This window comes from Hemiscyllium ocellatum, chromosome 9, assembly GCF_020745735.1.
Source record: "Hemiscyllium ocellatum isolate sHemOce1 chromosome 9, sHemOce1.pat.X.cur, whole genome shotgun sequence".
Lineage (NCBI taxonomy): Eukaryota > Metazoa > Chordata > Chondrichthyes > Orectolobiformes > Hemiscylliidae > Hemiscyllium > Hemiscyllium ocellatum.
In genome coordinates, this window is record NC_083409.1 from 26088503 (window position 1) to 26115251 (window position 26749).

Consider the following 26749-nt stretch of genomic DNA (forward strand, 5'->3'; position numbering starts at 1 on the left):
AGCGCTGATCCCTGTTGTACACCGCTAGTCACAGGCTTGCAAGTACAAAATCACCCCTCCACATCACTCCTTGCCTCACATTTGGAAACCAGTTTTGGATCCAGTTTGCCTTGGATCCCATGGATTCTTATCTTTTGGGCACTTTCCACGTGGTACTTCGTCAAAGGCCTTACCGAAGTCAATATAAACCATATCAACTGCACTACCCTCATCGATATGTTTAGTCACCTTTTCAAAAAAACTGCGTTAATCAGACAGGATTTCCCTCTAACACATCCGTGCTGACTATCCCTGATCAATCCCCACTTTTCCAAGCATTGATTAATCCCGTCCTTTTTCGATACTTTCCCTACCGTTGACGTCAGCCTCACTGGCACACAATGAGAAAATCTCTGGCAAACACTGGCAGACAATGACATTTTCCTCAGATTCTCTATCCCTACAATCCCAGAGCACCACAGGCAGTCATTGTCAAATTCACATGGACAGCCCTTGCAGTCCCCGAACCATTCAAAGAGAAATTCCTGAAGGTAACGCGATGAATTGAATATAAGAACTGGCACGTCCGCAGGGATCTTGCTGAAAGGATTGGAATACTCCCATTCCACTCCCAGCAAATTACACCATTCTCTAAAGGATTCCCCTGAAATCATCCCCAGAAATCCCTCATTCCTAGGAAGATAATCCCAGGAAGTATTTATTCAACACCTTTGCCATTTTCTGCTTCCCCATTATTATTTCCCCAACCCCATTTCCTAAGGGACCTATATTCACTTTGGCCTCTCTTTCCCTTTAATATATTGAAAGGAGCTCTTACTGTCATTTCTAAAAACCGAATTATTTGATACTTACCCCATAGTTTACTTTCTCCCTCTTGTTTCGGTAATCTTTTGTTGACTTTCAAAACTAATAGCCGTTCACCCTCCTAGTCAGATAGTTGTCCATTCCTTTGTCTGTCCAACTGTTCCTTGAGCTCTATCCTTACCTATCGTTTACTCCTTACCCCCTCCCCTCACCCTACCAACCGACAAAGAGTCACTGGACCTGAAACATTAACCCTGATTTCTCTCCACAGTTGATGCCAGCCCTGCTGAGCTTTTCCAGTACTGTAATTTCTGCTTTGGTTCAGAATTTCTACCACCCTCTGGATGAAACCCATTTTCCTCAGATCTCTTCTAAAGCACTCACTGCTCACTTTAAATGTCTGCTCTGTCATGGGGAAGAGGTTCTCACAATCCACCCTGTCCACACCTCTCATCATTTGATATGCCTCAATCTGATCCTTAATCTTACAACTAACCTTGGCCACATTGTATGCTTTTTCTTTTAATTAATTTTTGTACACTTACCTTCCCTGGTTAACCAGTTTCCTCACTGGGATATATCTTCATTGTGAGTCATGAACTCTTAAATATCTGCCGTTGCTCATTACGTCATTTTTTTTTCCCTGCAAAATATCTTTTTTTTCCAATCCAGTGCAGTTGACTGCCTATTCCTGGATTGTCATCGTAATTTAAGTTTAGCACATTTATTTCTGACCCAGATTTCTCACTCTCAAGCTGAATGGCAAATGGCATGGTCACTTTCTCATGGGGGGATCTTTATTCAGGCATCAATACTGCCCATTACATATTACCAGATCCAAAGCAATCTGATTCCTGGTTGGATCCACAAAATTCTACCCCATGGTCAACTCTGAAAATTCGATTTTTCCAATCTACATGAAGATGAAAGATTTTTCTTGCAATAGATCACCCTCATTTGTGTCTTCTTCCTCTTGTTATTTCTTACGTGCACCTCTATGGATTTGGCATCTTTCAATCCAAGATCATTTCTTGCTGTTGTGTTTATTCTATCTCATATTTACAGAGCTACCTCACCACCCCTCCTTTCCTGATGACAGGCTTTGCCCGAAATGTCGATGTTCCTGCCCCTTGGAAACTGCCTGGAGGAGAAAATGAGGTCTGCAGATGCTGGAGTATCAGAGCTGAAAATGCGTTGCTGGAAAAGCGCAGCAGGTCAGGCAGCATCCAAGGAACAGGAGATTTGATGTTTCGGGCATAAGCCCTTCATGAATGAGGAAAGTGTGTCCAGCAGGCTAAGATAAAAGGTAGGGAGGAGGGACTTGGGGGAGGGGCGATGGAGATGCGATAGGTGGAAGGAGGTCAAGGTGAGGGTGATAGGCCGGAGTGGGGTGAGGGCGGAGAGGTCAGGAAGAAGATTGAAGGTTAGGAGGGCGGTGCTGAGTTCGAGGGTTGGGACTGAGACAAGGTGGGGGGAGGGGAAATGAGGAAACTGGAGAAAGCTGAGTTCATCCCTTGTGGTTGGAGGGTTCCCAGGTGGAAGATGAGGCGCTCTTCCTCCAACCGTCATGTTGTTATGGTCTGGCGATGGAGGAGCCCAAGGACCTGCATGTCCTTGGTGGAGTGGGAGGGGGAGTTAAAGTGTTCAGCCGCGGGGTGGTTGGGTTGTTTGGTCCAGGTGTCCCAGAGGTGTTCTCTGAAACGGACCGCAAGTAGGCGGCCTGTCTCCCCAATATAGAGGAGGCCACATCGGGTGCAGCGGATGCAATAGATGATGTGTGTGGAGGTGCAGATGAATTTGTGGTGGATATGGAAGGATCCCTTGGGGCCTTGGAGAGACCTGCGATGCTTTTCCAACATCACTCTAACCTTGACCCCTCCTTTCTTGCCTGTCCTTACAAAAAGGCTCACATTCCTGAACATTTAATTCCCGGCTTTGACCTCCGTGTAACCCATGACTCTGTAATGGCTGATCCTGGGGATGGAGGGATTGTCTTGTCAGGAGAGGCTGAGTAGGTTCATCCTCATTGGGGTTCAAAAGAATCGAGTGGTATTCTATTGAAATGTGTATAAGATTCTTAAGGGGCTGGACAGGGAAGATGCAGGAAGGTTGTTTCCCCTTGTGGGAGAATCCGCGACCAGACAGCATCATCCCAGAAGGGGTGACCCATTGAAGCAGGAGATGAGGAGGAATTCCTTTTCTAGTATTGGAGTGAATCTGTGGAATCCTTTACCAGAGAGGGCTGTTGGGGCTGGGTCATGTAGTATATCCAAAGCTGAGATAGATTTTTAATCAGGAAGGGAATTAAGGATTCTGGGTAAAAGCTGAAAATGTGTTGCTGGAAAAGCGCAGCAGGTCAGGCAGCATCCAAGGAGCAGGAGAGTCGACGTTTCGGGCATTCCTGAAGAAGGGCTCATGCCCGAAACGTCGATTCTCCTGCTCCTTGGATGCTGCCTGACCTGCTGCGCTTTTCCAGCAACACATTTTCAGCTCTGATCTCCAGCGTCTGCAGGCCTCACTCTCTCCCAGCAGATTCTGGGTAAAAGGCAGGAAACAGGAGTTGAGGCTAAACAGATCAGCCAAGATCTCATTGAATGGAGGAGCAGGCTCGATGGGCTGAATGGTCTCCTGCTGCTGCTACACCATGTGACCATCTGGTGAGTCCTCTGTAAGTGTGGACACACTCATTAAGGTCACACAGTGTGAGGGGAATCCCCTGTGAAAGGTGACAAACACCCCTCTCACTCCCGCCTGCTTCCCAACAGGCTGCAGGGAATAGCCTGCACATAGGGACACATCCGCACGCCCTCCAGGAAATTCCCCTGGCAGGTTGGGAAGCACTGCTGGGGCGATCCCAAATCACCTTGGGAAGGCCGTGCAATTGACCTCACGTTGTCAGGGGAATCCCCCTCTCAGGCAGGTCTGTGAAATGCTAATACACCCCAAGGGATGGAGCTGGGAATATTGGCAGAATCCCAGAGCATCATCTGCTCTGAGCGTCACACTCAAAGCCTTGCGAATACTGACAGGCTCTGAGGGGAATGTTGCACTGCATAGCAGTGCCAAAGCCTCCCTCCCCTCCTGACACACTGCCTTGAGGTCCATCTGCATCCCATGGAATCGCCGGCAACAACAACTTGGGTAGCTGCGGCGCCTCTGACAACGGGCTCCATAGAAGCAGTGTTAACAGAAAGACATCATTGTACAGTGAGGCAGAGAGTGTGGGAGGGGAGTCAAGGAGGGAATATCTGAGCTCGGGGCATCATGGCGCGATCACCGAAGTGGAGTAAGTGAGGACTGCAGACGCTGGAGATCAGAGCTGAAAAAGCGTTGCTGGAAAAACGCAGTGGGTCAGGCAGCATCCAAGGAGCAGGAGAATCGACGTTTTGGGCATTCCTGAAGAAGGGCTCATGCCCGAAACGTCGATTCACCTGTTCCTTGGATGCTGCCTGACCTGCTGCGCTTTTCCAGCAACACATTTTTCAGCTCTGATCTCCAGCATCTGCAGTCCTCACTTTTTCCTAGTGGACTTGATTTGTGCCTGCTGGGTAGGGGGAGGGGGGGGGTGGCGAATAATTCCCACTCCACCTCCACACTCTGACATGGTGCTCCCCATCTCCTGAGGTCTGGGGAGACCACCTTCCCGGGAGAGTGGGGAACCCAGAACATCCCTTGGAATAATTCAATTTTCCCTTGAGCTGCCTCCAGCTCCCACTGAGCTGAGAGTGAGCTGTCAATCAGAGGGTTGGTGGGGGGGAGGGGAGGGGCGAGAATGGGGGTTTGTGTGTGGAGGAGGGGGTGGGAGAGGATGGGGGAAGGAGGAGGCGAGATTGCTCTGCTCTCAGTTTTAAAGAGAGCGAGCAAGCTGCTGCAAGGGAGGACCAGGACTGGTGCTGAGAAACTCAGCAGAAAGAGAAGGGAAATAAAACAAGGGAAAAAAAACCTACCACCTTCTGGGCACAGACACCCTAAAGAAAGAAAGAGAGAGAGAGAGAGAGACAGCTACTTCTATACAACTGTTCATTTCAACGTCTGCTCCTGCTCTGATCTCAGTGATTGCTGGCTTCTCCAGCTCTATTCTCAAATGCATCTTTTGTTTTGCAAAGGAACAAGTCTTCTAATTACCCAAGGATCAAAGAGAAACGAGTAAAAGTGCGTGTGTGTGTGTGTGTGTGGCACTAGAGGTGGCAATGACAGCGGTAGACACAGATTTGGACTGTGAACTGGCGGCCTGTTCTGTTTGAGGTGGTGGTGAGGGGGTTGGGGGAGGTCGTATGTGTGGAGGGAAGGGGGGGAATTGACCCCCCCCCACACACACACACACCCCCTCCCCACACAACACCCCTCCCCTGTTTTATTTCTTGACCAAAGACTGCAAGTGACGAGGAGTTGGGGGGGGGGGGGGGGAGATCCTTGGATGCTTGGCGCTGGAGGAAGGAGCTCATTTCTTTTCCGGGGGGCAGTCAGTCAGCAACGAACACACACGCACAAAAAAAAGAGGGGGGGAGAGAAGAAAAGAAAAGGTATTTTTTTTTATTTGGTGTGTGGAGAGATGGAGGAGCAGTCGAGACTTCGCCATCCCCATCCCGGGGTCAGCATCCCCGGCCTCATGCAACCGGAGAGCGGGGGAGAGGCCGAGGGGAGGAAGCAGCAGGACATTGGAGATATCCTCCAGCAGATCATGACCATTACAGACCAAAACCTGGATGAAGCTCAGGCGAGGTGAGTTCAGGAAAGCAGCAGCCTCTTTCCATCTGTGTGTGTGTGTGTGTGTCTGTGAGAGAGAGAGAGAGAGACACACACACAATCCGTGCAGTCTTACCGGGCTATCCTCACCTCCCCCACCACCTTCCTAATCCAATGCACCCTGGAGAATAATTCCTTCAATATCTCTGAATGATTAGGATTCGTTTGCATGTTTTTTTTGTTTGTTTTGCAGGAAACACGCTCTGAATTGTCACAGGATGAAACCGGCTCTCTTCAACGTGCTGTGTGAGATTAAGGAGAAAACAGGTCAGGGAAGTGTGTTTTTATTTCAAACATTCCTACTCTATGTGGCTGTTTTTTTTTGTTGTTGCCTATATATACATAAAAGTTGATCTCCCCCCCCCCCCTCCCGGTTATCTGTGTGCCTGTGTAATCCAGGCTGTGTAGGTGACTTGAGTAAAGCTGTGTGGTTTGTTGTGAGGGTTACTTCCAGAAGTGTGTGGGTGTGTAACCCAGGCCAGAGAGATTGTGAAAAGTGAGGGGGTGGTGTGTGTGTGTGTGTGTGGGGGGGGGGGGGGGGGGGGGGGTGAAACTTTAGTTTCTCACTTGGTGAGAGGAGGGGTGGGGGGAGAGAAGATCAAGAGAGAGGACTTTGTGCCGAAAAGGTTTGGGATTAATAACTGGCTGGAATCCATTGTGAAGGCAACGTCTGAGACATAAGTGTACTCACAGAGTGGATGCATTTTCAAAGTTTTGAGGGCTAATTTTAAGTTGCAGTCGCGCCCGGGTTTTGGTCACGGGTATTGTTTCTGGTTTGGATAACTCCCTGTTGTTTTCCGAGCTGAAGTGCAAGTTTCCTGTGGAGGATTTTCTTTATGTCTTAAGACGATACATTTTCGTAGGTTCGATCCCCCCCCCCGGAAACGGGATTGGCTCCCGGTCTGTCTGGGGAACATGTTAGCCGAAGTGGATTTGAGCTTTGTCTCGAATGTTTGTTTTAAAAACATGAGGGAAGAGTGTGTGTGTGTGTGTGTGTGTGTGAGAGAGAGAGACATGGCCAGAAGGGGGAGGCAAGTCGGTTCAACTCAATGTTTCAGTCTCGTTTCAGGGTGAGGGCAAGGGGCGAGGGAATATGGCCCAGGGATGGTTTGCTTCCTCGGGAACTGCTGGCTGTGAGTTTTGCTGTGCACAGGAGGGTGCTGTGTGTTATGTCCTCTGTGCACATGGCTATCGTGTGTGTGTAAATGTGTGAATTCTATGGCATTCCTCACAGATATCTACTGTATATGTGGCACATGAAAATAATATGGGGAGAGTGATCCACCCTGAAACTCTCAGCTGAGAGGTGCTGAAGTGTGGCTCATTTTGTATTGTCAGCCCAGCATGATTATCCAAACACAGCTCTGATGGAGCTGCAGGCATTTGATTCTTGGAAAACCTCTCTCTCTCTCTCTCTCTCTATTTCTCTCTCTTTCCCTGTCTTGCAATCCCTCCATAGCTCTTGCACTCCATATCTGTCTTTCTGAATATCTCCTATGTCTATTTCCCTTTATCAATCTATTTCTCTATTCTCCTGCTCCTCGGATGCTGCCTGACCTGCTGTGCTTTTCCAGCACCACTCTGATCTAAACTCTAGTTTCCAGCATCTGCAGTCCACACTTTTGCCTATTTCTCTATCTGTCTCCCTTGATCTCTCTATAAGGGTGGCACTGTGGCACTGCTGCCTCACAGCGCCAGGGACCTGGGTTCAATTCCAGTCTTGGGTGACTGCCTGTGTGGAGTTTACACATTCTGCGTGGGTTTCCTCCGTTTCCTCCCACAGTCCAAAGATGTGCAGGTCAGGTGAATTGGCTGTGCTAAATTGCCCGTAGTGTTAGGTGCGTTAGTCAGGGGTCAACATAGGGGAATGGGTCTGGATAGGTTGCTCTTTGGAGGGTCGGTGTGGACTTATTGGGCCGAAGGGCCTGTTTCCACACTGTAGGTTATCAAATCTTGCCCTCTATCTCTCTCACACTGTATTTCTACATTGCTGTCCTTCTCTATCTCTCACTCACTCTCTATATATTTCAAAAGAGTATTTCCCAAGAAGCCCTGGGTTTTGCTGGTTCCTGGCTAGTTCAGTGAATCCTGTCTTTTCTGGTTTCTGTGAGCCACTTGTCAGCTGTGGAGACCTGGGGAGGTTGGTGGGGGCTCGGTGGCATCTGTAACAGCTTCCCCCAGCACAGGGATCAAGGCTGAGCCCACAGGCACAGCACAGAGTGGGTCGGTCAGTATTCCAGCTGAGAATGGCGGGGGGGGAGGCGAGTGCCAGTGTCTTGAGGTGACCTTCCTTCACCCCCCCCAACACCCCTCACCACTTGAATGGCTCATCTGTCTGTCCATCACCAGACTCGAACAGGGCCTGTTCTTAGGTTAGATACCAGCTCTCTGCCTGTCTTCCAGCCGCAAGTCCGCGTTGAGTTTATTCATCTTTAGATGAGAACCCTTATTCGCAAGACTTGAGTCATCAGAATGTTGTGTTTCTCAAAGTAGTGCTAAATTTGACACCTTACCTCCTGTCCATCCACATACCCCTATATCACTTTTTCCTGTCTCTTTTTTTATGCCTTTATTATAACATTTGATCTTATTGTCACTTTCCCATACGGAGGGATATTGGCATGAGGTCTCTTCAGCTTGTCCCCAGGTGATCATTTCTAGCTTCCCTCTGGTGAGTGGTAGAGCAAAGTGTGCAGAGGACACTGAGGGATAGAGAGAGTTCCACGGTAATAGAAGCAGGAGTAGGCCATTTGGCCCATCGAGCTGCTCCGCTGTTCATTAAGATCATGGCTGATCCATCCATCGTCTCAGCTCCTCCTACCTGAATTATCCCCACAACCCTTAATTTCCCTACCAGGCAAAAAAAAAACCATCCAACTGCACGCGATTATCTAAAAGGTGAAAAACTGCAGCATGCTGCTATGCAGCAGGACCTGGGTGACCTGAACCACACCGAGTTGGTTTGCAGGTGCAGCGGGTAATTAGGAAGGGCAAATGGAGTACTGTCCTTCATTCGGCAAAAAGTGAGGACTGCAGATGCTGGGAGCCAGAGTTTAGATCAGAGCGGTGCTGGAAAAGCACGGCAGGCCAGGCAGCATCCGAGGAGCAGGAAGATAGATTTTCCTGCTCCTCGGATGCTGCCTGACCTGCTGTGCCTTTCCAGCACCACTCTGATCTGAACTATCGTCCTTCCTTACTCAAAGGATTGCAGGGAGGTTATGCAGCAGCTGCACAGGGTGTTGGTGAGGGCCACACCTCTAGTGCTGGGTACAGTTTTCGTCTGACTTGAGAAAGCTTGTACTGGAGGGAGCGCAGACGAGGTTCACTAGGTTGGTTCTGGAGTTGAGGGGATTGGCTTATGGGGAGAGATTGAGTAGACCAGGGCTATGCTCTTTGGAATTGAAAAGAATGAGGGGGGTGGAATCTTATGGAAACATCTAAAATTATGAAGGGAGTAGATGGGATAGAAGCAGGGAGGTTGTTCCCACTGGGGCATATCCTCATAATAAGGACATGAGCTGAGGAGGAACGTCTTCACTCAAAGGGATGTGGATCTGTGGAATTCCCTGAAAGAGTTAAGGCATCACCGTTGAATGTTTTTACGGCAAAGACAGAGAGAGAGTTTTAAACAGTGAAGGGATTAAGGGTTATGGTAAGTCCATGAAAAGATCAGCCATGATCTTATTGAATGGCAGAGCAGGGTCGAAGGGACAGACGGCCTACTCCTGCTCCTAGTTCTTGTGAGGCCTGTCACTGTGGGGGGAGGGTGGGGGAAGGGGAATGAGAGCTATTTGATGGTGCTGTTTTATTCAATGGGGGTTCGAGTGCAGGGTAAGGCGGCGTGTACCATGTCAATTCAAAACCGCCTGGGCGGGATGGGCCTGGGAAAATCAGCCTGTCAAATCCGGGAAGGGAAACCGGAGCGGCACCCCTCTCCGATTCTCCGGGGGTTAGGATGACAAAGGCAATGGGTGCTGTCAGATCCAACACCCCTCCCCCTCCTTCCACATCCCTCGCCCGCTTCAGCTGCCCTTGCCTCAGTGAGGAGGTCAAATTAGCCGGGCCCCTGCTGGGCTGGGCCGAATGGCCCACTTGCAATCAGTATCGCTTTGAGTCCGACGCATGACGTCTGGCCAACTGGCAAGGCGAGTGATTTGGTTGCTGGTGGCACTGGGATAGGACTTTGGGGGCAGGGGGGTAGAGGTGTGTGTGGTGGTAGGGGCATGTCGGGGTAGAGATGTTTGGGAGGGGCACAAGTGGGCTGGAGGTGGGCGTGTGTGTGTGGGGTGTGGGGGTGGGGGGTGCTTGTTGGTGGGGAGCATATTTCTTTTGGGGGGAGGTGCATGTGGGTAGGGAGGGGGGGCAGGACTAAATTAAAATGGAGTTAGAAGGGGGGGGGAATAAAGCACTGTATCCCCCCTCCCCACCGTGGTGCCCGCCTCTCTGCAAAGGCAGTGATGGACACCGCGTGCACCCTCTCCACTGGCTCCATCATAAGCGCAGAAGAGGGGCAGACAGTTGGCAGAGATGACCCCCTTCACCATGGCCTGACCAGGCCCAGGAGCAGACCCACATAGGGGGTCCTCTGATCCACCCTCTCCCTCCTCCACTCTGCATTGGGTGCCTAATGATCAGGAGCGTGGGGCTGAAGTGGGACTAACTAACCCCAAATGAGGGGGAGGCCTGCTATCTTTCCAAGTGTGCCTCGTTGAGTCAGCTTGACTCAGCCCCTCGATTTGGAATTGCTTGAATCAGTCGGCTCTTGCATGTTCACCCTCTCCTGGGGTGAGCCCCAGACGGCTGGAGGTGGGCCTTGGGGAAATCCTGGGCACCGCGCAGAAAAGGGCGAAGGTTTCCCCCTGCCTCGAGGCGGGCGAGATCGTGCCCACTCCCGGGTTAGCGGAGGCCTGCTGTTCGCAGACGTCTGCCCGTGCGCCGACGCAGCCACACAGCCCGTCGGCTCTTCGCCGGGCCGGTTCCCCTCCCGCCGGCTCACCGCCGGGCCGTGGCCGCGCCGGTGTGACCGCGCGCGCGTTTCTCCTCGCGGGGCAGCGTTCAGTTCTAAACCCGGGCTGCGGAATCCGTGTGCGGGCCGGGGCTAGCCTTCCGCCACGGAGAGAGGGTGAAAGGGCCCTGCGTTTCGGTGGCCCTTCTCAGGACTCCGGACGTGCCAAAACTCTCTGCGACCGAGCAAGGCATCTGGATGGGTACACGGGGGTTCAGAGGGGTGTGGGCTGAGCGCTGGCAAATGGGACTAGATTAATTTAGGATATCTGGTCAGCATTGGACCGAAGGGTCTGTTTCTGTGCCGTGTATCTCTATGACATTCTGACTGCATTCCTTCCTTCCCTTTGATTGATTGTCCCTGTTCTAGTCCTCTTTCTCTGTGGATGTATGTGTCTGATGTCAATACCTTTCTCTTTCTCCCTCTTTTCTACCTGTTTTACCTCTGCAGCCTCAAATTACATCTTTTTTCTACCTATCTAGGTGTATATTCCCCTCATTTTTCGTTCGCAACCTCTCATGTCTGTCTGTCTGTCTCTCTCTCTCTCCCTCAGGGAATTCTATCCCATCTAATTTGCCTTTACTCTAACCTGATGCTTCAGGTCAAATAACAGCCCCTTGTATCATTAGACCACACAAACTCCCAGTTATTTTCTGTGGCACCGAGTGACAGTGTTTTATCTGTGAGAGATTTGATTGCAGCTCACCATCTCTTTTCTTTTTGTTGAACATGCCTCATCGTTGGGACATATTTCACTGCGAAAAGGGAACACATAACGGACAAAAAAAAAACAGCTGAGTGAGAAATAATTAGACCCCCAAAGTCCTTAAGGGACAATTCTGTTTGTTCAGTTTCTTTGATGAATGACACCTTATACGCGCGGAGATTTTTAATGAGATGAAGTCTGTGATGTTTCGGCAACAGTAGGATACAGTCAGCTACCAGAGAAGAGCCCAGGAAACAGCAGTGATTAAAAGTGACGCGTGATTGTATCCGGCCCGGTGCTGCGACCAGTTTCTCTGTGAACCTCGGAGAATTCCAGGGCAAGAGAAATAAATTGCTCAAGCTGCGACTTCCATTTGAGAGCAACAGAAATCCCCCACTACCGTGTCCACCGAATCAGTGCAAGAATTGCCACACAGGGTAATGGGCTTGTCAGGTGGCGAATGTACAGCCTTGTGTAGTGGGTGGCGGAGAGGCAGTGTCTGAGCTAATGATATTCAACAGGCTCCACATATAGACTGTGCCACGGGTACATACAGCAAACTGCACAAAGCACATCAGATCCATGGATTTGCATTGCAGTCTGAGGTAGATTTACACCATAGGCTAGATTAGAGATAGAGAGTGCTGGAGGTTGACATGATACACACAGACCGCGTCTCAAGTACACATTAATTGTTAGTTGAGGTTACAGCTCAGTTCGATTTGTGAGCTCCATTTACAGGACTGTGCGCACAGTCAGATTTTCAGGCGGTGTCGTGGGTAGGTGGGAGATTATAAGCCGCATACATTGATAGAATCTCAGGTACAGGTCAGTCAAATGCTGCATATACTGACTGGGTGTCTCAAGTACAGCTTGGTGGTAAGATGCTGAAAATGTGTCGCGCTCAATAAACATTAAACAATATGTCCGGTACATGTTAATTATAACCTGCAAACTGTGTCTCAGGTTCAGTTTGATTTTAAAATGTACGCTGTGCAGACACAGCTTGATGAGAAACTGCATACTATGCCCTGGGGGGTACATTTGGCTTATAACACGGAGACTGTAGCTCACTTATAGGTCAATTATAAACTTCAGGATGTGTCCCGGGTACAAGTCGATTAGAAACTGCAGATGTTCTGGGGTACATGTCAATTTTATACTGTCGATTGTGTCTTGGGTGTAGGTTGTTTCTAAGATGAAGACTGTGTTGTGCACGTCGATCATAAACTGCAGACTGTATCTTGGGTACAAATTAATTATAACCTGCAGACTATATCTCAGATAGAGCTGGATTACGGCATGCTGACTGGGTCTCTTGGGTACAGCCGGATTTAAATGGGCAGACTGTGTCTCTCTGGTACAGGCGGTTTAGACTGGGCAGACTGTGTCTCTCTCAGGCACAGTGGATTACGACGTGCCGACTGTGTATCTCTGGTACAGGCGGTTTAGACTGGGCAGACTGTGTGTCTCTCAGGTACAGCGGATTACGACATGCCGACTGTGTATCTCTGGTACAGGTGGGTTAGACTGGGCAGACTGTGTGTCTCTGAGGTATAGTGGATTACGATGTGCCGACTGTGTGTCTTGGGTATAGGCGGGTTAGACTGGGCAGACTGTGTGTCTCTCGGGTACAGTGGATTACGACGTGCCGACTGTGTATCTCTGGTACAGGTGGGTTAGACTGGGCAGACTGTGTGTCTCTCGGGTACAGGCGGATTAGCCTGGGCAGACTGTGCTTTGGATATATCTTGATTATAAACTGCAGACTGTGTCTCGGATACAGTTAGATTATAAACTGCAGGCTGTATCTCGTGTACAGGTGGACTATAAAGAGCAGACCCTGATTTATATACGGGTGAATTATAAATTGGAACCACATTATCAAATCTAATCCTTTTCCATTACCATGATGTAGGTTTATTCGAATTGGCCCACACATTGCTTTCTAGAGAGTTTGGGATTCGGAACTGTTCCCTAAGTGTTGTGGATTCAGCGCCGTGAGAGGTGTGTAACACTCCCTTCAACTTCCACTGCAACAGCCTGGCAAACACTCACCTTGGAAATTCATGGCTGCAGTTTACATCACAGCTTCAGTTGGACTCACAGCACACCGTTGCCCGACTGTGGTTATGTAAGATGAGAAATCAGAGTTCAGTGCTCCCTCTGTCGAGTGCGAGACAGCTGGTTAACAGTGAGGTGGCTGATGTGTATGTCGAGCTGAAATTCTCTGGAGTTGAGCTTTCCCTCTCAGTTTTACTGCTTCTTGATACCTATATTCTAACAAATAATTATCACCCCTGCCGGTAGTGTTAATTTTACTGATATGATTTAGTATATTTGGAATTCATTATGTTACAGTAACTGTTTTATGTTTAATGTACGGTATATTATCTTAGGACCATGTTATGTTATAACAACTTGTCCAGTACTGTGACTACATAGTATATTAGGAAAGGGTTATATTATAATAACTGACTCTGTTATTGATGTCCAGTACAATAAGAATATTATATTACGGTAACACCCAATATTATTGATTAGGTATTTTAATAGGGACACAATCGGTTCCAGTAACTCACCCCGTATTATTGATATATCCTAGAATCTGGAGACATTTTTATTACAGTAATGAACATAATAGTATTGATATACAGTATAATAGGGATATGTTCTGTTGCAATAACTTACCCAGTATTATTGGTAAATCCTAGAATAGGAACATCTCACAGTACAATAACTGAACCAGGAGTAAGTTCTCATTGGATTGTACAGAGCTTGTATATTACAGAAAAAAACACACACACTTTGAAGTGTCCTCTACAAGATGCACTGCAGAAATTCACCAAAGTTCCTCAGACAGCACCTTCCAAACCCACGACCACCTCCAAATAGAAGGACAAGGGAGCGGATTAGATTAGATTACCTACAATGTGGAAACAGGCCCTTCGGCCCAACAAGTCCACACTGACCCTCCAAAGAGTAACTCACCCAGACCCATTTCCCTCTGATTAGTGCACCTAACACTACGGGCAATTTAGCATGGCCAATCCACCTGCCCTGCAGGTCTTTGGACTGTGGGAGGAAACCGAGCACCTGGAGGAAACCCGCACAGACCCGGGGAGAATGTGCAAACTCCACACAGACAGTCACCCGAGGCTGGAATCGAACCTGGGACCCTGGTGCTGTGAGGCAGCAGCGCTAACCACTGAGCCACTGTGCCATCCCATGGGAACACCACTCCTTGCCAAATCCCTTCCAAGCCACTCACCATCCTGACTTGGGAAATATATCGCTGCTCCCTCACCTTCATTGGGACACAATCCTGGATTTCCCTTCCTAAGGGCATTGTGGGCCTACCTACAGCACATGGACTGCAGCGGTTCAAGAAGGCAGCTCACCCCCACTTTCTCAAGGAGCAATGAGGGACGGGCAATTTACGCCGGTCTAGCCAGTGAAGCCCATGTCCTGTGAATGAATATGTGCAAAAACATTTTTTTTTCGAAGTTTGCTTTTGCTGGAGGGGTGACCTAAGGCCTTGTGTATAACTACATGTGCACTCAGTCTGAACAAAGGTTCCATTAACTCATTCCCACTTGCCAGCTCAATGGAGCTTCACTTTTGGTTGGATTTATTCCTTCACCCATTGTGGACCTCGCTGACAAAGTCAAAGTTCAGAATCAACCCCATTGCTGAGGGTCTGGAGTCACGTCTAGGCTAGGCTAGGTAAAGACGACAAATTTCCTTCCTGTTAAAGGGGATTTGTGAACAGTTTTGGAATAATGGATGCGAGTTTTGTGGTTGCAATGTCTCAGACTGGCTTTGCAGGATTTTAGCCTGGATTTCTACACCATCGACATTAGCGCTACCAACTCCCCCATGTCAAGTCTCTTAAAATTCTGAAGAGCTTTGAGAGAACATTAGGGATGTCTCCACTTGTGAGCAGACCAATACTGGGGCTACAAATATGAGATAGTGATGTTTAAATCTAAGAGTTTGGGACGAAGTTGTCTCACCCGAGAACGTTAGGAGTGTGAAACCTATTAATTTGAGGATTAATGAGGCAAATACAACGGATGGATTTAAAGAGAACCTCAAAAAGGGTAGAACTTATACAATTAGTGGCAGGGCCTTGGATAGTGTTGTAGAACAGAGGGACCTGGGGTTCAGGAACATAATCACATATAGACAGGCTGGTTAAGAAGGCATTTAGCATGCTTGCCTTCATTGCTCAGATCTTTGCGTATAGGAATTGGGAAGTTGCGCTGAGTTTGGTGAGGCCCCTTCTGGACTACTGTGTCCAGGTCCGGTCGCCCTGTTACAGGAAGGAGACAAAAAGTGTGGCGCTGGAAAAGCACAGCAGGTCGGGCAGCGTCCGAGGAGCAGGAGAGTCGACGTTTCGGGTGTCAGGAACGATATTGTGAGGCTGGAGAGGGTTCAGAAGAGATGTACCAGGATGTTGCTGGGAATGGAGGGTTTGAGTGATAAGGAGAAGCTGGATAGGCAGGGACTTCTTGCCTGGAGGTTGAGGGGTGACCTTTATGAGGACCACAGATAAGGTGAATGTCCGGTGTATTTTTCCTTAGGGGGAGGGGAGTTTCAAGACTAGGGGGGGAGATTTTTAAGGTGAGAGGAGAGAGTGTTTTAAAAAAAAGACATGAGGGGCAATATTTTTTACATAGAGGGTGATTCATGTGTGGAATAAGCTTCCAGAGGGAGTGATGGATATGGGCACAGTTACCGCATTGAAAAGGCATTTGGATAAGGAGATGGTTAGGAAATGTTTGGAGGGAATATAGGCTAGGTGCAGGGACTAGGTTAGTTTGGGATTATGATCAGCATGGACTGGTTGGATGGAAGGGTCTGTTTCTGTGCTGGATGACCCTGAGGACAAAAGGTCAAACTGTTAGGGTGAGATGAATTCAGATGGAATGAGCCTCACCCTGAGGCATAAATGCTAGCACAGAGCTGCTGGACTGAATGGCCTGTTCCACCATATGTAATTGGCCGAACAAGGTCCCACTGCTTAGAAGTGCCAGTCTGATGCCAGGTTCAACAGACACAGGCAAGAGGGGATTGGACGGCTGTTTTGATTGGGGTAATGTGCGAGCGTGTTGGAAAAAAGGCAGGAGGATGGCGCTAATCGTGCTGCTTAATGGATTCCCAGCATGGGCGTGATGGGCTGAATAGCCCCGTTCTGTGCCGTAACACTTCGGTGATTTTTTTTAGATTAGATTACTTAGTGTGGAAACAGGCCCTTCGGCCCAACAAGTCCACACCGACCCGCCGAAGCGCAACCCACCCATACCCCTACATTTACCCCTTACCTAACACTAGGGGCAATTTAGCATGGCCAATTCACCTGACCCGCACATCTTTGTGACTGTGGGAGGAAACCGGAGCACCCGGAGGAAACCCACGCAGACACGGGGAGAACGTGCAAACTCCACACAGTCAGTCGCCTGAGTCGGGAACTGAACCCAGGTCTCAGGCGCTGTGAGGCAGCAGTGCTAACCACTGTGCCACCGTGCCGCCGTACCACTGTGCCACCGTGCCGCCGTGCAGCCTGAGAGACATGCAGCCAAAGCTGTTCACCTTGCACTCATCAGGACAAACGCAAGGGTGTTAAAACGCTGAGTGATCCAAATGATATTATTGGCCAGTTGCATGTGATAGAGAATGCAGTATCGACTTCCCTGCTCTCGGGCAATTAAAAGACATGAACAAGTTGGACTGAAGTATCTGCTTTGGTGTTGTTCAACTCAAAAAGGTGCAAGGCTGAAATATATTCCTTTTTTATTTGTTGCATGTATCCCCAAATGCTTCTACGGAGAGCAAAGGTGCAGTGTAATGAGCTCAATTGATGATGTAAATAAGTTACACATGGAACCATTCATACACTCAAGATTATTCAACAAGTGTTGCCCAAAGCTGGAATCACACCTCACAGGAGAATGTTTTAGTTTGGTGGTTGCAAGCAAGGGCAGGTCTAGTAGATCTTTTATGCTGCCTATCACAAATAATTGCTGCGGAATGCTGTTTGATTTAATTGGCCAGTCAGTGGAACTGGAAATATGTACCTGGCATCACAGCGATATTGGTGTTCACCTGTGGTTAACTGTATGGAAGTGGAGGGGGTGGAGGAAGAGTCTTTTTGGACTGATGGTGGCGTTGTGTCAGTGGGAAAGTCAGTAGCCAGTGCGCAGCAATGATGTGAAATGGGCTCGCTTATCTTGCCGTTAGGTTAGTCTTTGGCCCAGCCCTGTGCTGTACGTGGCCACAGAGCAGAGGTTTCTGGGTATGACCCTTGAACTATGTCAGACTTGTGGCGGTCATGCAAAACAATGGGTCCCCGTGCAGGACCGATCGAGACGATTGTGAGCCCTCCGCCAGCAGCCCCCCAAGGTCCGAGGAGCTCGGATCAGCACAGAAAGACGCCGTTCGGCCCAACTGGTCCAGAAACTGGCAGCCCATTTGCCCTCAGCAAGCTCCCAGGCCCGCCACTCAGAGGGACCCCGAATCGTGTATCCACGATGTTTGATTTGAGGTGGGAAGTGTAGTTCAGGACGAAGACGAGAACTCAGCCCCCGTCCCCAGCCCCTGTGTGAGCTCCGGGAGTGTTCGTGAGGTATTCTCCCTTAACATTGCAGCGCTCCCTCGGGTGTGAGCCCAGGCTGTGCTCTGGGGTGAGGGTGATTTGGGTTCAAGGCTAAAGAGCACAAACAGGAAATGCTGAACAGGAGATGCCGACTGTGAGCTGCTGGGGATGGCCGAGACTCCTGCACCCAAAAGATTAGTCGCCCCGATAAAAGCCTTCTGCTCCTTTAAAGGGAGACTCGATGTCTGTAATACTTGGAGGAAGCAGGTGAGCAAATGTTACTGGGCTCCCCAGGGTCTTTGCTGAGCTGAAAACCAAATATCAGACCTGCCTTAATAAAGTGCTGGAAAAATGCCAGGCCGTGGAAACGCGTTCTGTTGGCAAATATTGACCATGCCTTTAGGGGACTGAGCATGTTCTGGACTTAGATGATCAGCACTGGCTAGCGGACACTGTTGTCATTCAGGGAGAACTCCACCTCCTCAACTTCACCACCACCCCCCCCCCCCCTCCAACGTTGGCTCTCCCCAGAATGGTGACCCTGTCAGGCAATCTTCACGCTGCTAACCTCCAGCAGGCCGCCATTTCCGATTCATTTCCATTTACTCCAGATTAGGGGTCAAGGCAACATTCGGTTACTGTCAACACAGGACGTGAGCAGTGAAGGCCCAGGCCTGGGTCAAAGAGAGTGATTCAGTAGTGTGTCTGTGTGTGTGTGTGTGTGTGTGTGTGTCTCAGTGTCAGCTCCTGTCCATATACAGTACACACTGTGTAAAAGGGAGAGATTCACTCCAGGCTTTCTGTACTATTCACTCATAGGATGTGGGCATCACTGTCTAGGTCAGCATGTATTGCCATTCCCAATTGTCCAGTGTGTGGTTAAGAATGAATCACATTGATTAGATTACTTACAGTGTGGAAACAGGCCCTTCGACCCAACAAGTCCACACCGACCCACCGAAGAGCAATGCACCCAGCCCCATTCCCCAACATTTACCCCTTCACCTAACACTACGGGGAATTTAGCTTGGCCAATTCACCTGACCCGCACATTTTTGGACTGTGGGAGGAAACCGGAGGAAACCCACGCAGACATGGGGAGAACGTGTAAACTCCACACAGTCAGTCGCCTGCGTCAGGAATTGAACCTGGGTCTCTGGTGCTGTGAGACAGCAGTGCTAACCACTGTGCCACCGTGCTGTGGGTCTGGAGTGTAGGCTGGATTGGGTAAGGATGCAGTTTCCTTCCCTGAAGGACATTAACAAGCAAGATGATGGGATTTTTCCTGCTACGTTTGTTAGATTTCCAGATTTTGTAAAAATTGAATTCGGAATTTTATCATGTGACAGGCTGGCATTTGAGCACATGTCCCCAACATACTTGGCTTATCTGCCCCAATGCCTGGGACCTGGGTTCGATTCCAGCCTTGGGCTGGCTGTCTGTATGGAGTTTGCACATTCTCCCCGTGTCTGCGTGGGTTTCCTCCGGGTGCTCCGGTTTCCTCCCACAGTCCAAAGATGTGCAGGTCAGGTGAATTGGTTAAGCTAAATTGTCCCTATTGTTCAGGGACATGCAGGATTATTGGGATAGGATGGGAGATCTGCAGTGGGATGCTGTTTGATTAGATTAGATTACTTACAGTGTGGAAACAGGCCCTTCGGCCCAACAAGTCCACACCGACCCGCCGAAGTGCAACCACCCAGACCCATTTCCCTACATTTACCCCTTACCTAACACCATGGGCAATTTAGCATGGCTAATTCACCTAACCTGCACATCTTTGGACTGTGGGAGGAAACCGGAGCACCCAGAGGAAACCCACGCAGACACGGGGAGAATGTGCAAACTCCCCCTAGATAGTTGCCTGAGGCGGGTGTTGAACCCAGGCCTCTGGCGCTGTGAGGCAGCAGTGCTAACCACTGTGCCACCGTGCCGCCCACTAATGGGTTTGATGGGTTGGTGTGGACTCAATGGACCAAATGGCCTGCTTCTACACTGTAGGGATTCCACTAACCTCAGAAACTCGTGCAGTGACAGTACCGCACTGTCAAGATGTTCTGGATGGGGAGAAAGTGTAATAAAGGTTTTGCAGGCCATTTCCTGAGATGACAGGACTAATGTATGAAGACATATTCGATCTGTGAGGACTATATTCTCTGGAGTTTATAAGAATGATCTCATAGAAACCTATAAAATTCTAACGGGACCTGCAGGAAGGAAGATCACTGTCTTTAGATACGAGGTCGGCCATTTTGGACTGAGATGGGGAGAAATGTCTTCACCCAGAGAGTGGTGAACCCGTGGAATTCCCTGTCACAGAAAGTGGTGGTGGCCAAACATTGAATGGAGTGAGACATAATTTTTAGGGCGAAAGGGATCAAAGATTGTGGAGGGAAAGCGGGAATAGGGAGCTAAGTTGGATATTCAGTCATGTTCGTATTGAATGGGGGTGCAGGCTCGAAGGGCTGAATGGCCCACTCCAGCTCCTATTTTCTCTGTTTCTGTGCTTAAAAAAGAAATGTCAAACACCAATCCAACAACCTGACTACTCTGAACTGACCTTTGACCCTTGCAATTTGGCCACATAGAGATGTACAGCATGGAAACAGACCCTTCCATCCAATCCGTCACTTGACATTGACCTTTCCTCTTTGGTCACGGTTGACTGTTTTTGTCCCCTTCCTAGCTGACCCATTCCATGACGTTATAACGTGTCCCTGGAGCAGGTGGACTTGAAGCCCGGTCTCCTGGCTCAGAGGTAGGGACACTGCCTGTGTGCCAGAATAGTCCTGTTTCTCTTCCAGTCGGATCTGCTGTGTGTCACAGCCCTGACACTCCCTTCCTGCTTCTCGGATCTTTACTTCCTGTTGACCATCAGCGGGGTACCTTCCAGGCAGGCGCCAAATACCGCAGATGCTGGAAATCTGAAACAAAAGCTGAAAGTGCAGGGGACACTCAGCAGGTCTGGCAGCCTCTGGGTGGGGGAGAGAGAGAAAACCACACAGTTAACGTTTTGAGTTCAGTCCAAAGTGATCCGAAGGAATAGTCACCCTGGATGCAGGGATCTCTGATAAATCAGCAGGGATGCTTTGAAGACATCTCAAAAGTATTTCCTGGGAGAGGGTTTGGTGCTCATTGGAAGAGATCACCGAGTCATACAGCACAGAAACAGACCCTTCAGTCCAACTGGTCTATGCTGAGCAGATATCCCAATCTGACCTAGTTCCATTTGCCAGCACATGGCCCATATTCCTCTAAACCCTTCCTATTCATATTCCCATCCAGATTTCAGACATATAAGATTATGAAAGGATTGGACACTGGAGGCAGGAAACATGTTTCCGCTGATGGGTGAGCGCCGAACCAGAGGGCACAGCTTAAAAATACGGGGTAGACCATTTGGACAGAGATGAGGAGAAACTTCTTCACCCAGAGAGTGGCGGCTGTGTGGAATGCTCTGCCCCAGAGGGCAGTGGAGGCCCAGTCTCTGGATTCATTTAAGAAAGAGTTGGATAGAGCTCTCAAAGATAGTGGAATCAAGGGTTATGGAGATAAGGCAGGAAGCGGATACTAATTAGGAATGATCAGCCATGATCATATTGAATGGTGGTGCAGGCTCGAAGGGCTGAATGGCCTACTCCTGCACCTATTGGCTATTGTCTTTTAAATGCTGTAATTGTACCAGCCTCCACTACTTCCTCTGACAGCTCATTACACGCACCACTCTTAAATCTTTCCCCTCTCATCTTAAACCCTCTAGTTTTCGACTCCCATGGGGAGAAGACCGTGGCTATTCACTCAAACAATGCCCTTCATGATTTTATGAACCTCTATAAGGTCACCCCTCAGCCTCCGACGCTCCAGGGAAAACAGCCCCAGCCTACTCAGCCTCTCCCTATAGCTCAAACCCTCCAATCCCGGCAACATCCTTGTAAATCTTTTCTGCGCCCTTTCAAGTTTAACAGCATCCTTCCTATAGCAGAATCGAATGCAGAATTCCAAAACTGGCCGAACCACTGTCCCCCTGTACAGCTGCAACGTGATCTCCCAATCCCAAGCTGAGCTTCCCCCTCCATTCCAAAAAAAACACCACCTTCCCAAGCCCATTTCTCTTCTCGCAACTTACAGCCAATTAACGTTTTTTTAGAATCTTTTCAGCCCTACATGTCCACACCAACCCTCCGAAAACTAACCCACCCAGACACATTCCCCTATGCCCATCCCTGACAAATGCATCTAACCTACACATCGCTGAATTTTAGCATGGCCAATCAACTTGACCTGCACATCTTTGTGACTGTGGGAGGAAACCGGAGCAAACCCACGCAGACACGGGGAGAACGTGCAAACTCCACACAGACAGTCACCCGAGGTGAGAATCGAACCCAGGTCCCTGGCGCTGCGAGACAACAGTGCTAACCACTGAGCCACTCTTGTTCCGATTGGGGGTGGTTAGGCAGTGGAAGCAGTCCTGAAATACGTTTTGTTTTTTAATAGAGGCTGAATCACGTTGAAATGATTGTGAGACGCATTTGGAGCATTACAAGATCAAAGTGAGCCCCCTCATAAGAAACAGACAATTAACCTGTACCTTGACCAGAAAATCTTCACTGCACAAATTTCCAACTCCAGGCTACCATTTAGATGTTACTTTGTTCATTTAGCGCAGTTCTGACAAGGCCCGTTTTGGATATGGGTGTCACTGGCTGGGCCAGCTTTTATTGCCTGGTCCCCAGTTGCCTCTTGGGAAGGTGGGGGTGAGCTGCCTTGTTGAACCGCTGTAGCCCACCTGCTGTGGGTTGACCCTCAATGCCCTCAGGGAGGGGATTCAAGGATTTTGACTCAGCAGCAGTGAAGGAACGATGATATATTTCCAAGTCAGGATGGTGAGAGGCTTGGAGGGGAACTTGTAGGTGTTGGCGTTCCCATGTATATACTGCCGTTGACCTTCCAGATGGAAGTGGTCGTGGGTTTGGAAGGTGCTGTCTGAGGATCCGTGTTAAATTTCTGCAGTGCATCTTGTAGGCAGTTCGCACTGAGCATCAGTGGTGGAGGGAGTGGATGTTTGTGGATGTAGTGTCAATCAAGTGGCTGCTTTGTCCTGGATGGTGTTGAGTTTCTTGAGTGTTGTTGGAGCTGCCCCCATCCAGGCAGGTGGGGAGTAACCCATCACATCCCTGACTGGTGCCTTGTACATGGTGGACAGGGGGTGCGTTACTCACTGCAGTATTCCTAGCCTCTGAGCTGCTCTTGTAGCCACTGTGCTTATGTGGCAAGTCCAATTGAGTTTCTGGTCAATGAGAACCCCAAGGATGCTGCTAGTTAGGGATTCAATGGTAACACCGTTGTTCCTATTGGAGGGTAAGCAATGGTAACACCATTGAATGCCATGGGGCGGTGGTTAGATTGTCTCTGTCTATTATTGGTGATGGTCATTGTTAGCACTTGTGTGGCGTGAATGTTCCTTGCCATTTATCAGCCCCAGCCTGGATATTGTCCAGATCCTGTTGCATTTGAACATGGACTGCTTCAGTATCTGAGGAGTCGTGAATGGTGCTGAACATTCTATCACCATCGGTGAACCTTCTGACCTTATGGTGGTGGGAGGGTCTTTGATGAAGCAGCTGAAGGTTATGTTAGGCCTAGGATTCTCCCCTGAGGAACTCCTGGAGCTGAGATAACTGACCTCCAACAACCATGACCATCTTCCTACATACCAAGTATGGCGTGGAGAGTTTGCCCCCTGATTTCTGTTGTACTACAGCTCCTTGATGCCACACTCGGTCGAATGCAGCCTTGATGTCAAGGGGCTGTCTGTCTCTCTCTCCCCTTCCCTCTGGAATTCAGCTCCTTTGTCCATGTTTGGACCCAAGGCCGTAATGAGGTCAGGAACTGAGTGGCCCTGGCAGAACCCAAACTGGTCATCACTGAGCAGGTTATTGCTGAGCAGGTGCTGATTAATAGCCCTGTCGGTGACACCATCCATCACTTTCCCATTGATCGAGAGTAGCCTGATGGGGCGGCTAATGGCTGGGTTGGATTAGTCCTGCCTTTTGTATAAAGGACACCCCTGGGCAGTTTTCCACACTGTCGGGTAGATGCCAGTGTTGTAGCCATGCTGAAAGTTGGAGGTCGTGAGGATTGCAGACGCTGGAGAGTGAGAGTCGATTAAAACGTGGAGCTGGAAGAGGCCAGTGACTCGCCACGTTTCTTTTCCCACCCCTACGTTTTATCGGCCGTACTAGAAAAGCTTGGCTAGGGGGAGGGGCAAGTTCTGGAGCACAAGTCCGATTGCAGTATCCAGTGCCTCCAACTGCTTCCTCATGTCACGTGGAGTGAACTGAATTGGCTGCAGACTGGTATCTGTGACGCTGGAGGGGGCCGAGATGGGTCATCCACTCGGCACTTCTGGCTGAAGATTGGTGGACTGCGGCAGTGGTGATGGCCTTTAGGATCTGGCCAGCTAGATCAGTGATACTGCTGCCGAGCCACTGTCTGGTGGTGAACATTGCAATCCCCTACCCCAGAGTACATTTTGGCACCCTCAGCGTTTCCTTGAAGTGATGCTCAACGTGGAGGAGTACTGATTCACCAGCTGAAGGGGGATGACGCTGTGTAGTAATCAGCAGGAGGTTTCCTTGCCTATATTTAACCATGAGACTTCATGGGGTCCAGAGTCAGTGTTGAGGATTCCCAGGGCAACTCCCTCCACCACCTGTGCTGGGTCTGTCCGGCCGGGACATATCCAGAGATAGTGTTGGTGGTGCCTGGGACATTGTAAGGTATGATTCTGTGAGTGTGACTGTGTCAGGTTGTTGCTTGACTAGTCTATGAGACAAATTTGGCACTAGCCCCCAGATGTTATTAAGGAGGGTAGAGCAGATAGACAGGGCTGTTTCTGCCAGGCGGTCTGTCTGCTTTCATTTCTTTGTTGAGACTTTGCAGCAATTAGTACAACTGAGTGGCTCGCTCGGCCATTTCAGTTGAGAGTCACCCACATTGTGGTTGACCTGGAGTCACGTGTAGGACAGACCAGGTGAGGATGGCAGATTTCCTTCCCCGAAGGACATTAATGAACCAGATGGGTTTTCCTGACGCTCGACAATGGATTCATGGCCGTGAGTAAATTCTTAACTAGATTAGACTCCCTACAGTGTGGAAACAGGCCCTTTGGCCCAACAAGTCCACCCCGACCCTCTGAAGAGTAACCCATCCAGACCCACTCCCCTACATTTACCCCTGACTAATGCATCTAACACTACGGGCAATTTAGCATGGCCAATTCCCCTAACCTGCACATCTTTGGGACTGTGGGAGGAAACCGGAGCACCAGGAGGAAACCCGCGCAGACACGGGGAGAATGTGCAAACTCCACACAGACAGTTGCCCGAGGCTGGAATCGAACCCAGGTCCCTGGTGCTGTGAGGCAGCAGTGCTAACCACTGTGCCACCGTGCCAACCAATTCCAGATGCATTTTTGTGGAATTCAAATTCCTCCACCTGTCATGGCAGGATGTGAACCAGAGTTCCCAGAACATGAGTGGAATGTCTGGATGAATAGGCTGGTGGTGTTATCACGAGGTCACCTCCTCTCCTTCTTTCCAAACTGAGGATTGAATGCGCACCGGTGCGTTCCGTGTACACATGAACATAGCCATCAGCCTCCGCTCACCAGCTCGGAGAGAATCGGCAATACACCAAGGGTTTACAGCTTCCTTTCAATAAAGGAGGCTTATATTTCCTATCTGGAGATTGCACACTGCTCTACCGTTTGCGAAGCGATCGTCCCACTCTAACCTCACCTCCCCTCCTCGGCTGTGAGCCTCATTTGTGGCTCCCCTGAGGCACCAGCGATCTCCAGGAGACAGGGAAACTGAGATCTCCCAAAGCCCAGCGGCCAGGGTATTCCCCAGTTCCCAACAACAATCCTGGGGACAGACCCTACGGCTTAGGCCTGGCTCCCAGTGCCAATCCCCCTAAGACCCAGTTCCCCGGTCCCAGTTTCCAGTCCGGCCCAGCTCTTGGTGGGAAACCCAGAGGCCAGGGCCTAGCCTACAGTAACCCCAGAGCCTTGCTCACCACAGCTGGGGGCAAGGGCAGAAATCTGGGCCTCTCTGACCATGCTGTTGTGATATTGTCCTCTGTGGCACCCTACCAAACAATGTGTTCATTGATATCTCCTCTTCCCATGCGGCACATTGCAGTGGTCTGCTGTGTTATATAGTTGCTATATAAATGCACGTTGTTGGGATACAGAAGGTTAAGGAGCATGGTTTGCAGTCCATCATCAGTTACTGCAATTGCACCAACTATTGATACAAATTGGAATAAATACCAATTTACATGAGCTGCTGTGCTTGCAAATACAGCCCTTCCGCTAATCAATTCATTTGCAGGAGGTCAAGTGTCCATTTGATTGAAATTTTCAGGATCTGGAAAGGAGTTGACAGAGATCCCTGTCTGTCTCTTTCTCCCCCAATCCTTGTTTCAGAGGGTGACTCCATACACTACCAGTGGACCAAATGGTGGGGAGGGGGGGAAGAGAGAGTGTTGTCACTGCCCCCTGTAGGCTGGCTGACCAGGAGACTCTCTCCCTCACTGTCAGAGCTCTCTCGGAGGGATTCACTGATTGAGCAGTGACTTTCTGTAACCAAGGGTCTACAAGCCAGAGCTGAGGAGCTGCTGCACCATGAAACCACCTTGTTGGGTGGATAGTCGTAGGGACATCTGTTCTGCTGGAGTGGGGGGGATGTCCAGCACTGTTTCTGTTTGAGATTTGGAACAGTCTTAAAGTCAGGATCAGACTATTGCCGAGAGATCCTGGCCAGATTCTGAGATGGCTGAATGGAAAGGTAGAGAGAGAAGGTGAGGAAATGGGGTTTGGATACAG

At 49.6% G+C, this 26749-nt stretch overlaps 1 protein-coding gene across 3 annotated transcripts in view; it reads left to right on the plus strand.

Moving 5' to 3' along the window:
• Positions 1-5273: 5273 nt before the first annotated feature.
• The window catches only part of LOC132818645 (pre-B-cell leukemia transcription factor 1-like), a 381714-nt gene continuing 360238 nt past the window's right edge, over positions 5274-26749 (plus strand). For 2 of the 3 annotated variants that reach the window (XM_060829652.1, XM_060829654.1), the window contains exons 1-2: positions 5274-5526; positions 5744-5817. In XM_060829652.1, coding sequence (XP_060685635.1) covers positions 5357-5526; positions 5744-5817 — 244 coding nt within the window. In that variant the 5' untranslated portion in view covers positions 5274-5356. Of the gene's footprint in view, positions 5527-5743; positions 5818-6632; positions 6684-26749 lie in introns of those variants that run through there. The other variant, XM_060829653.1, reaches the window with a different exon arrangement.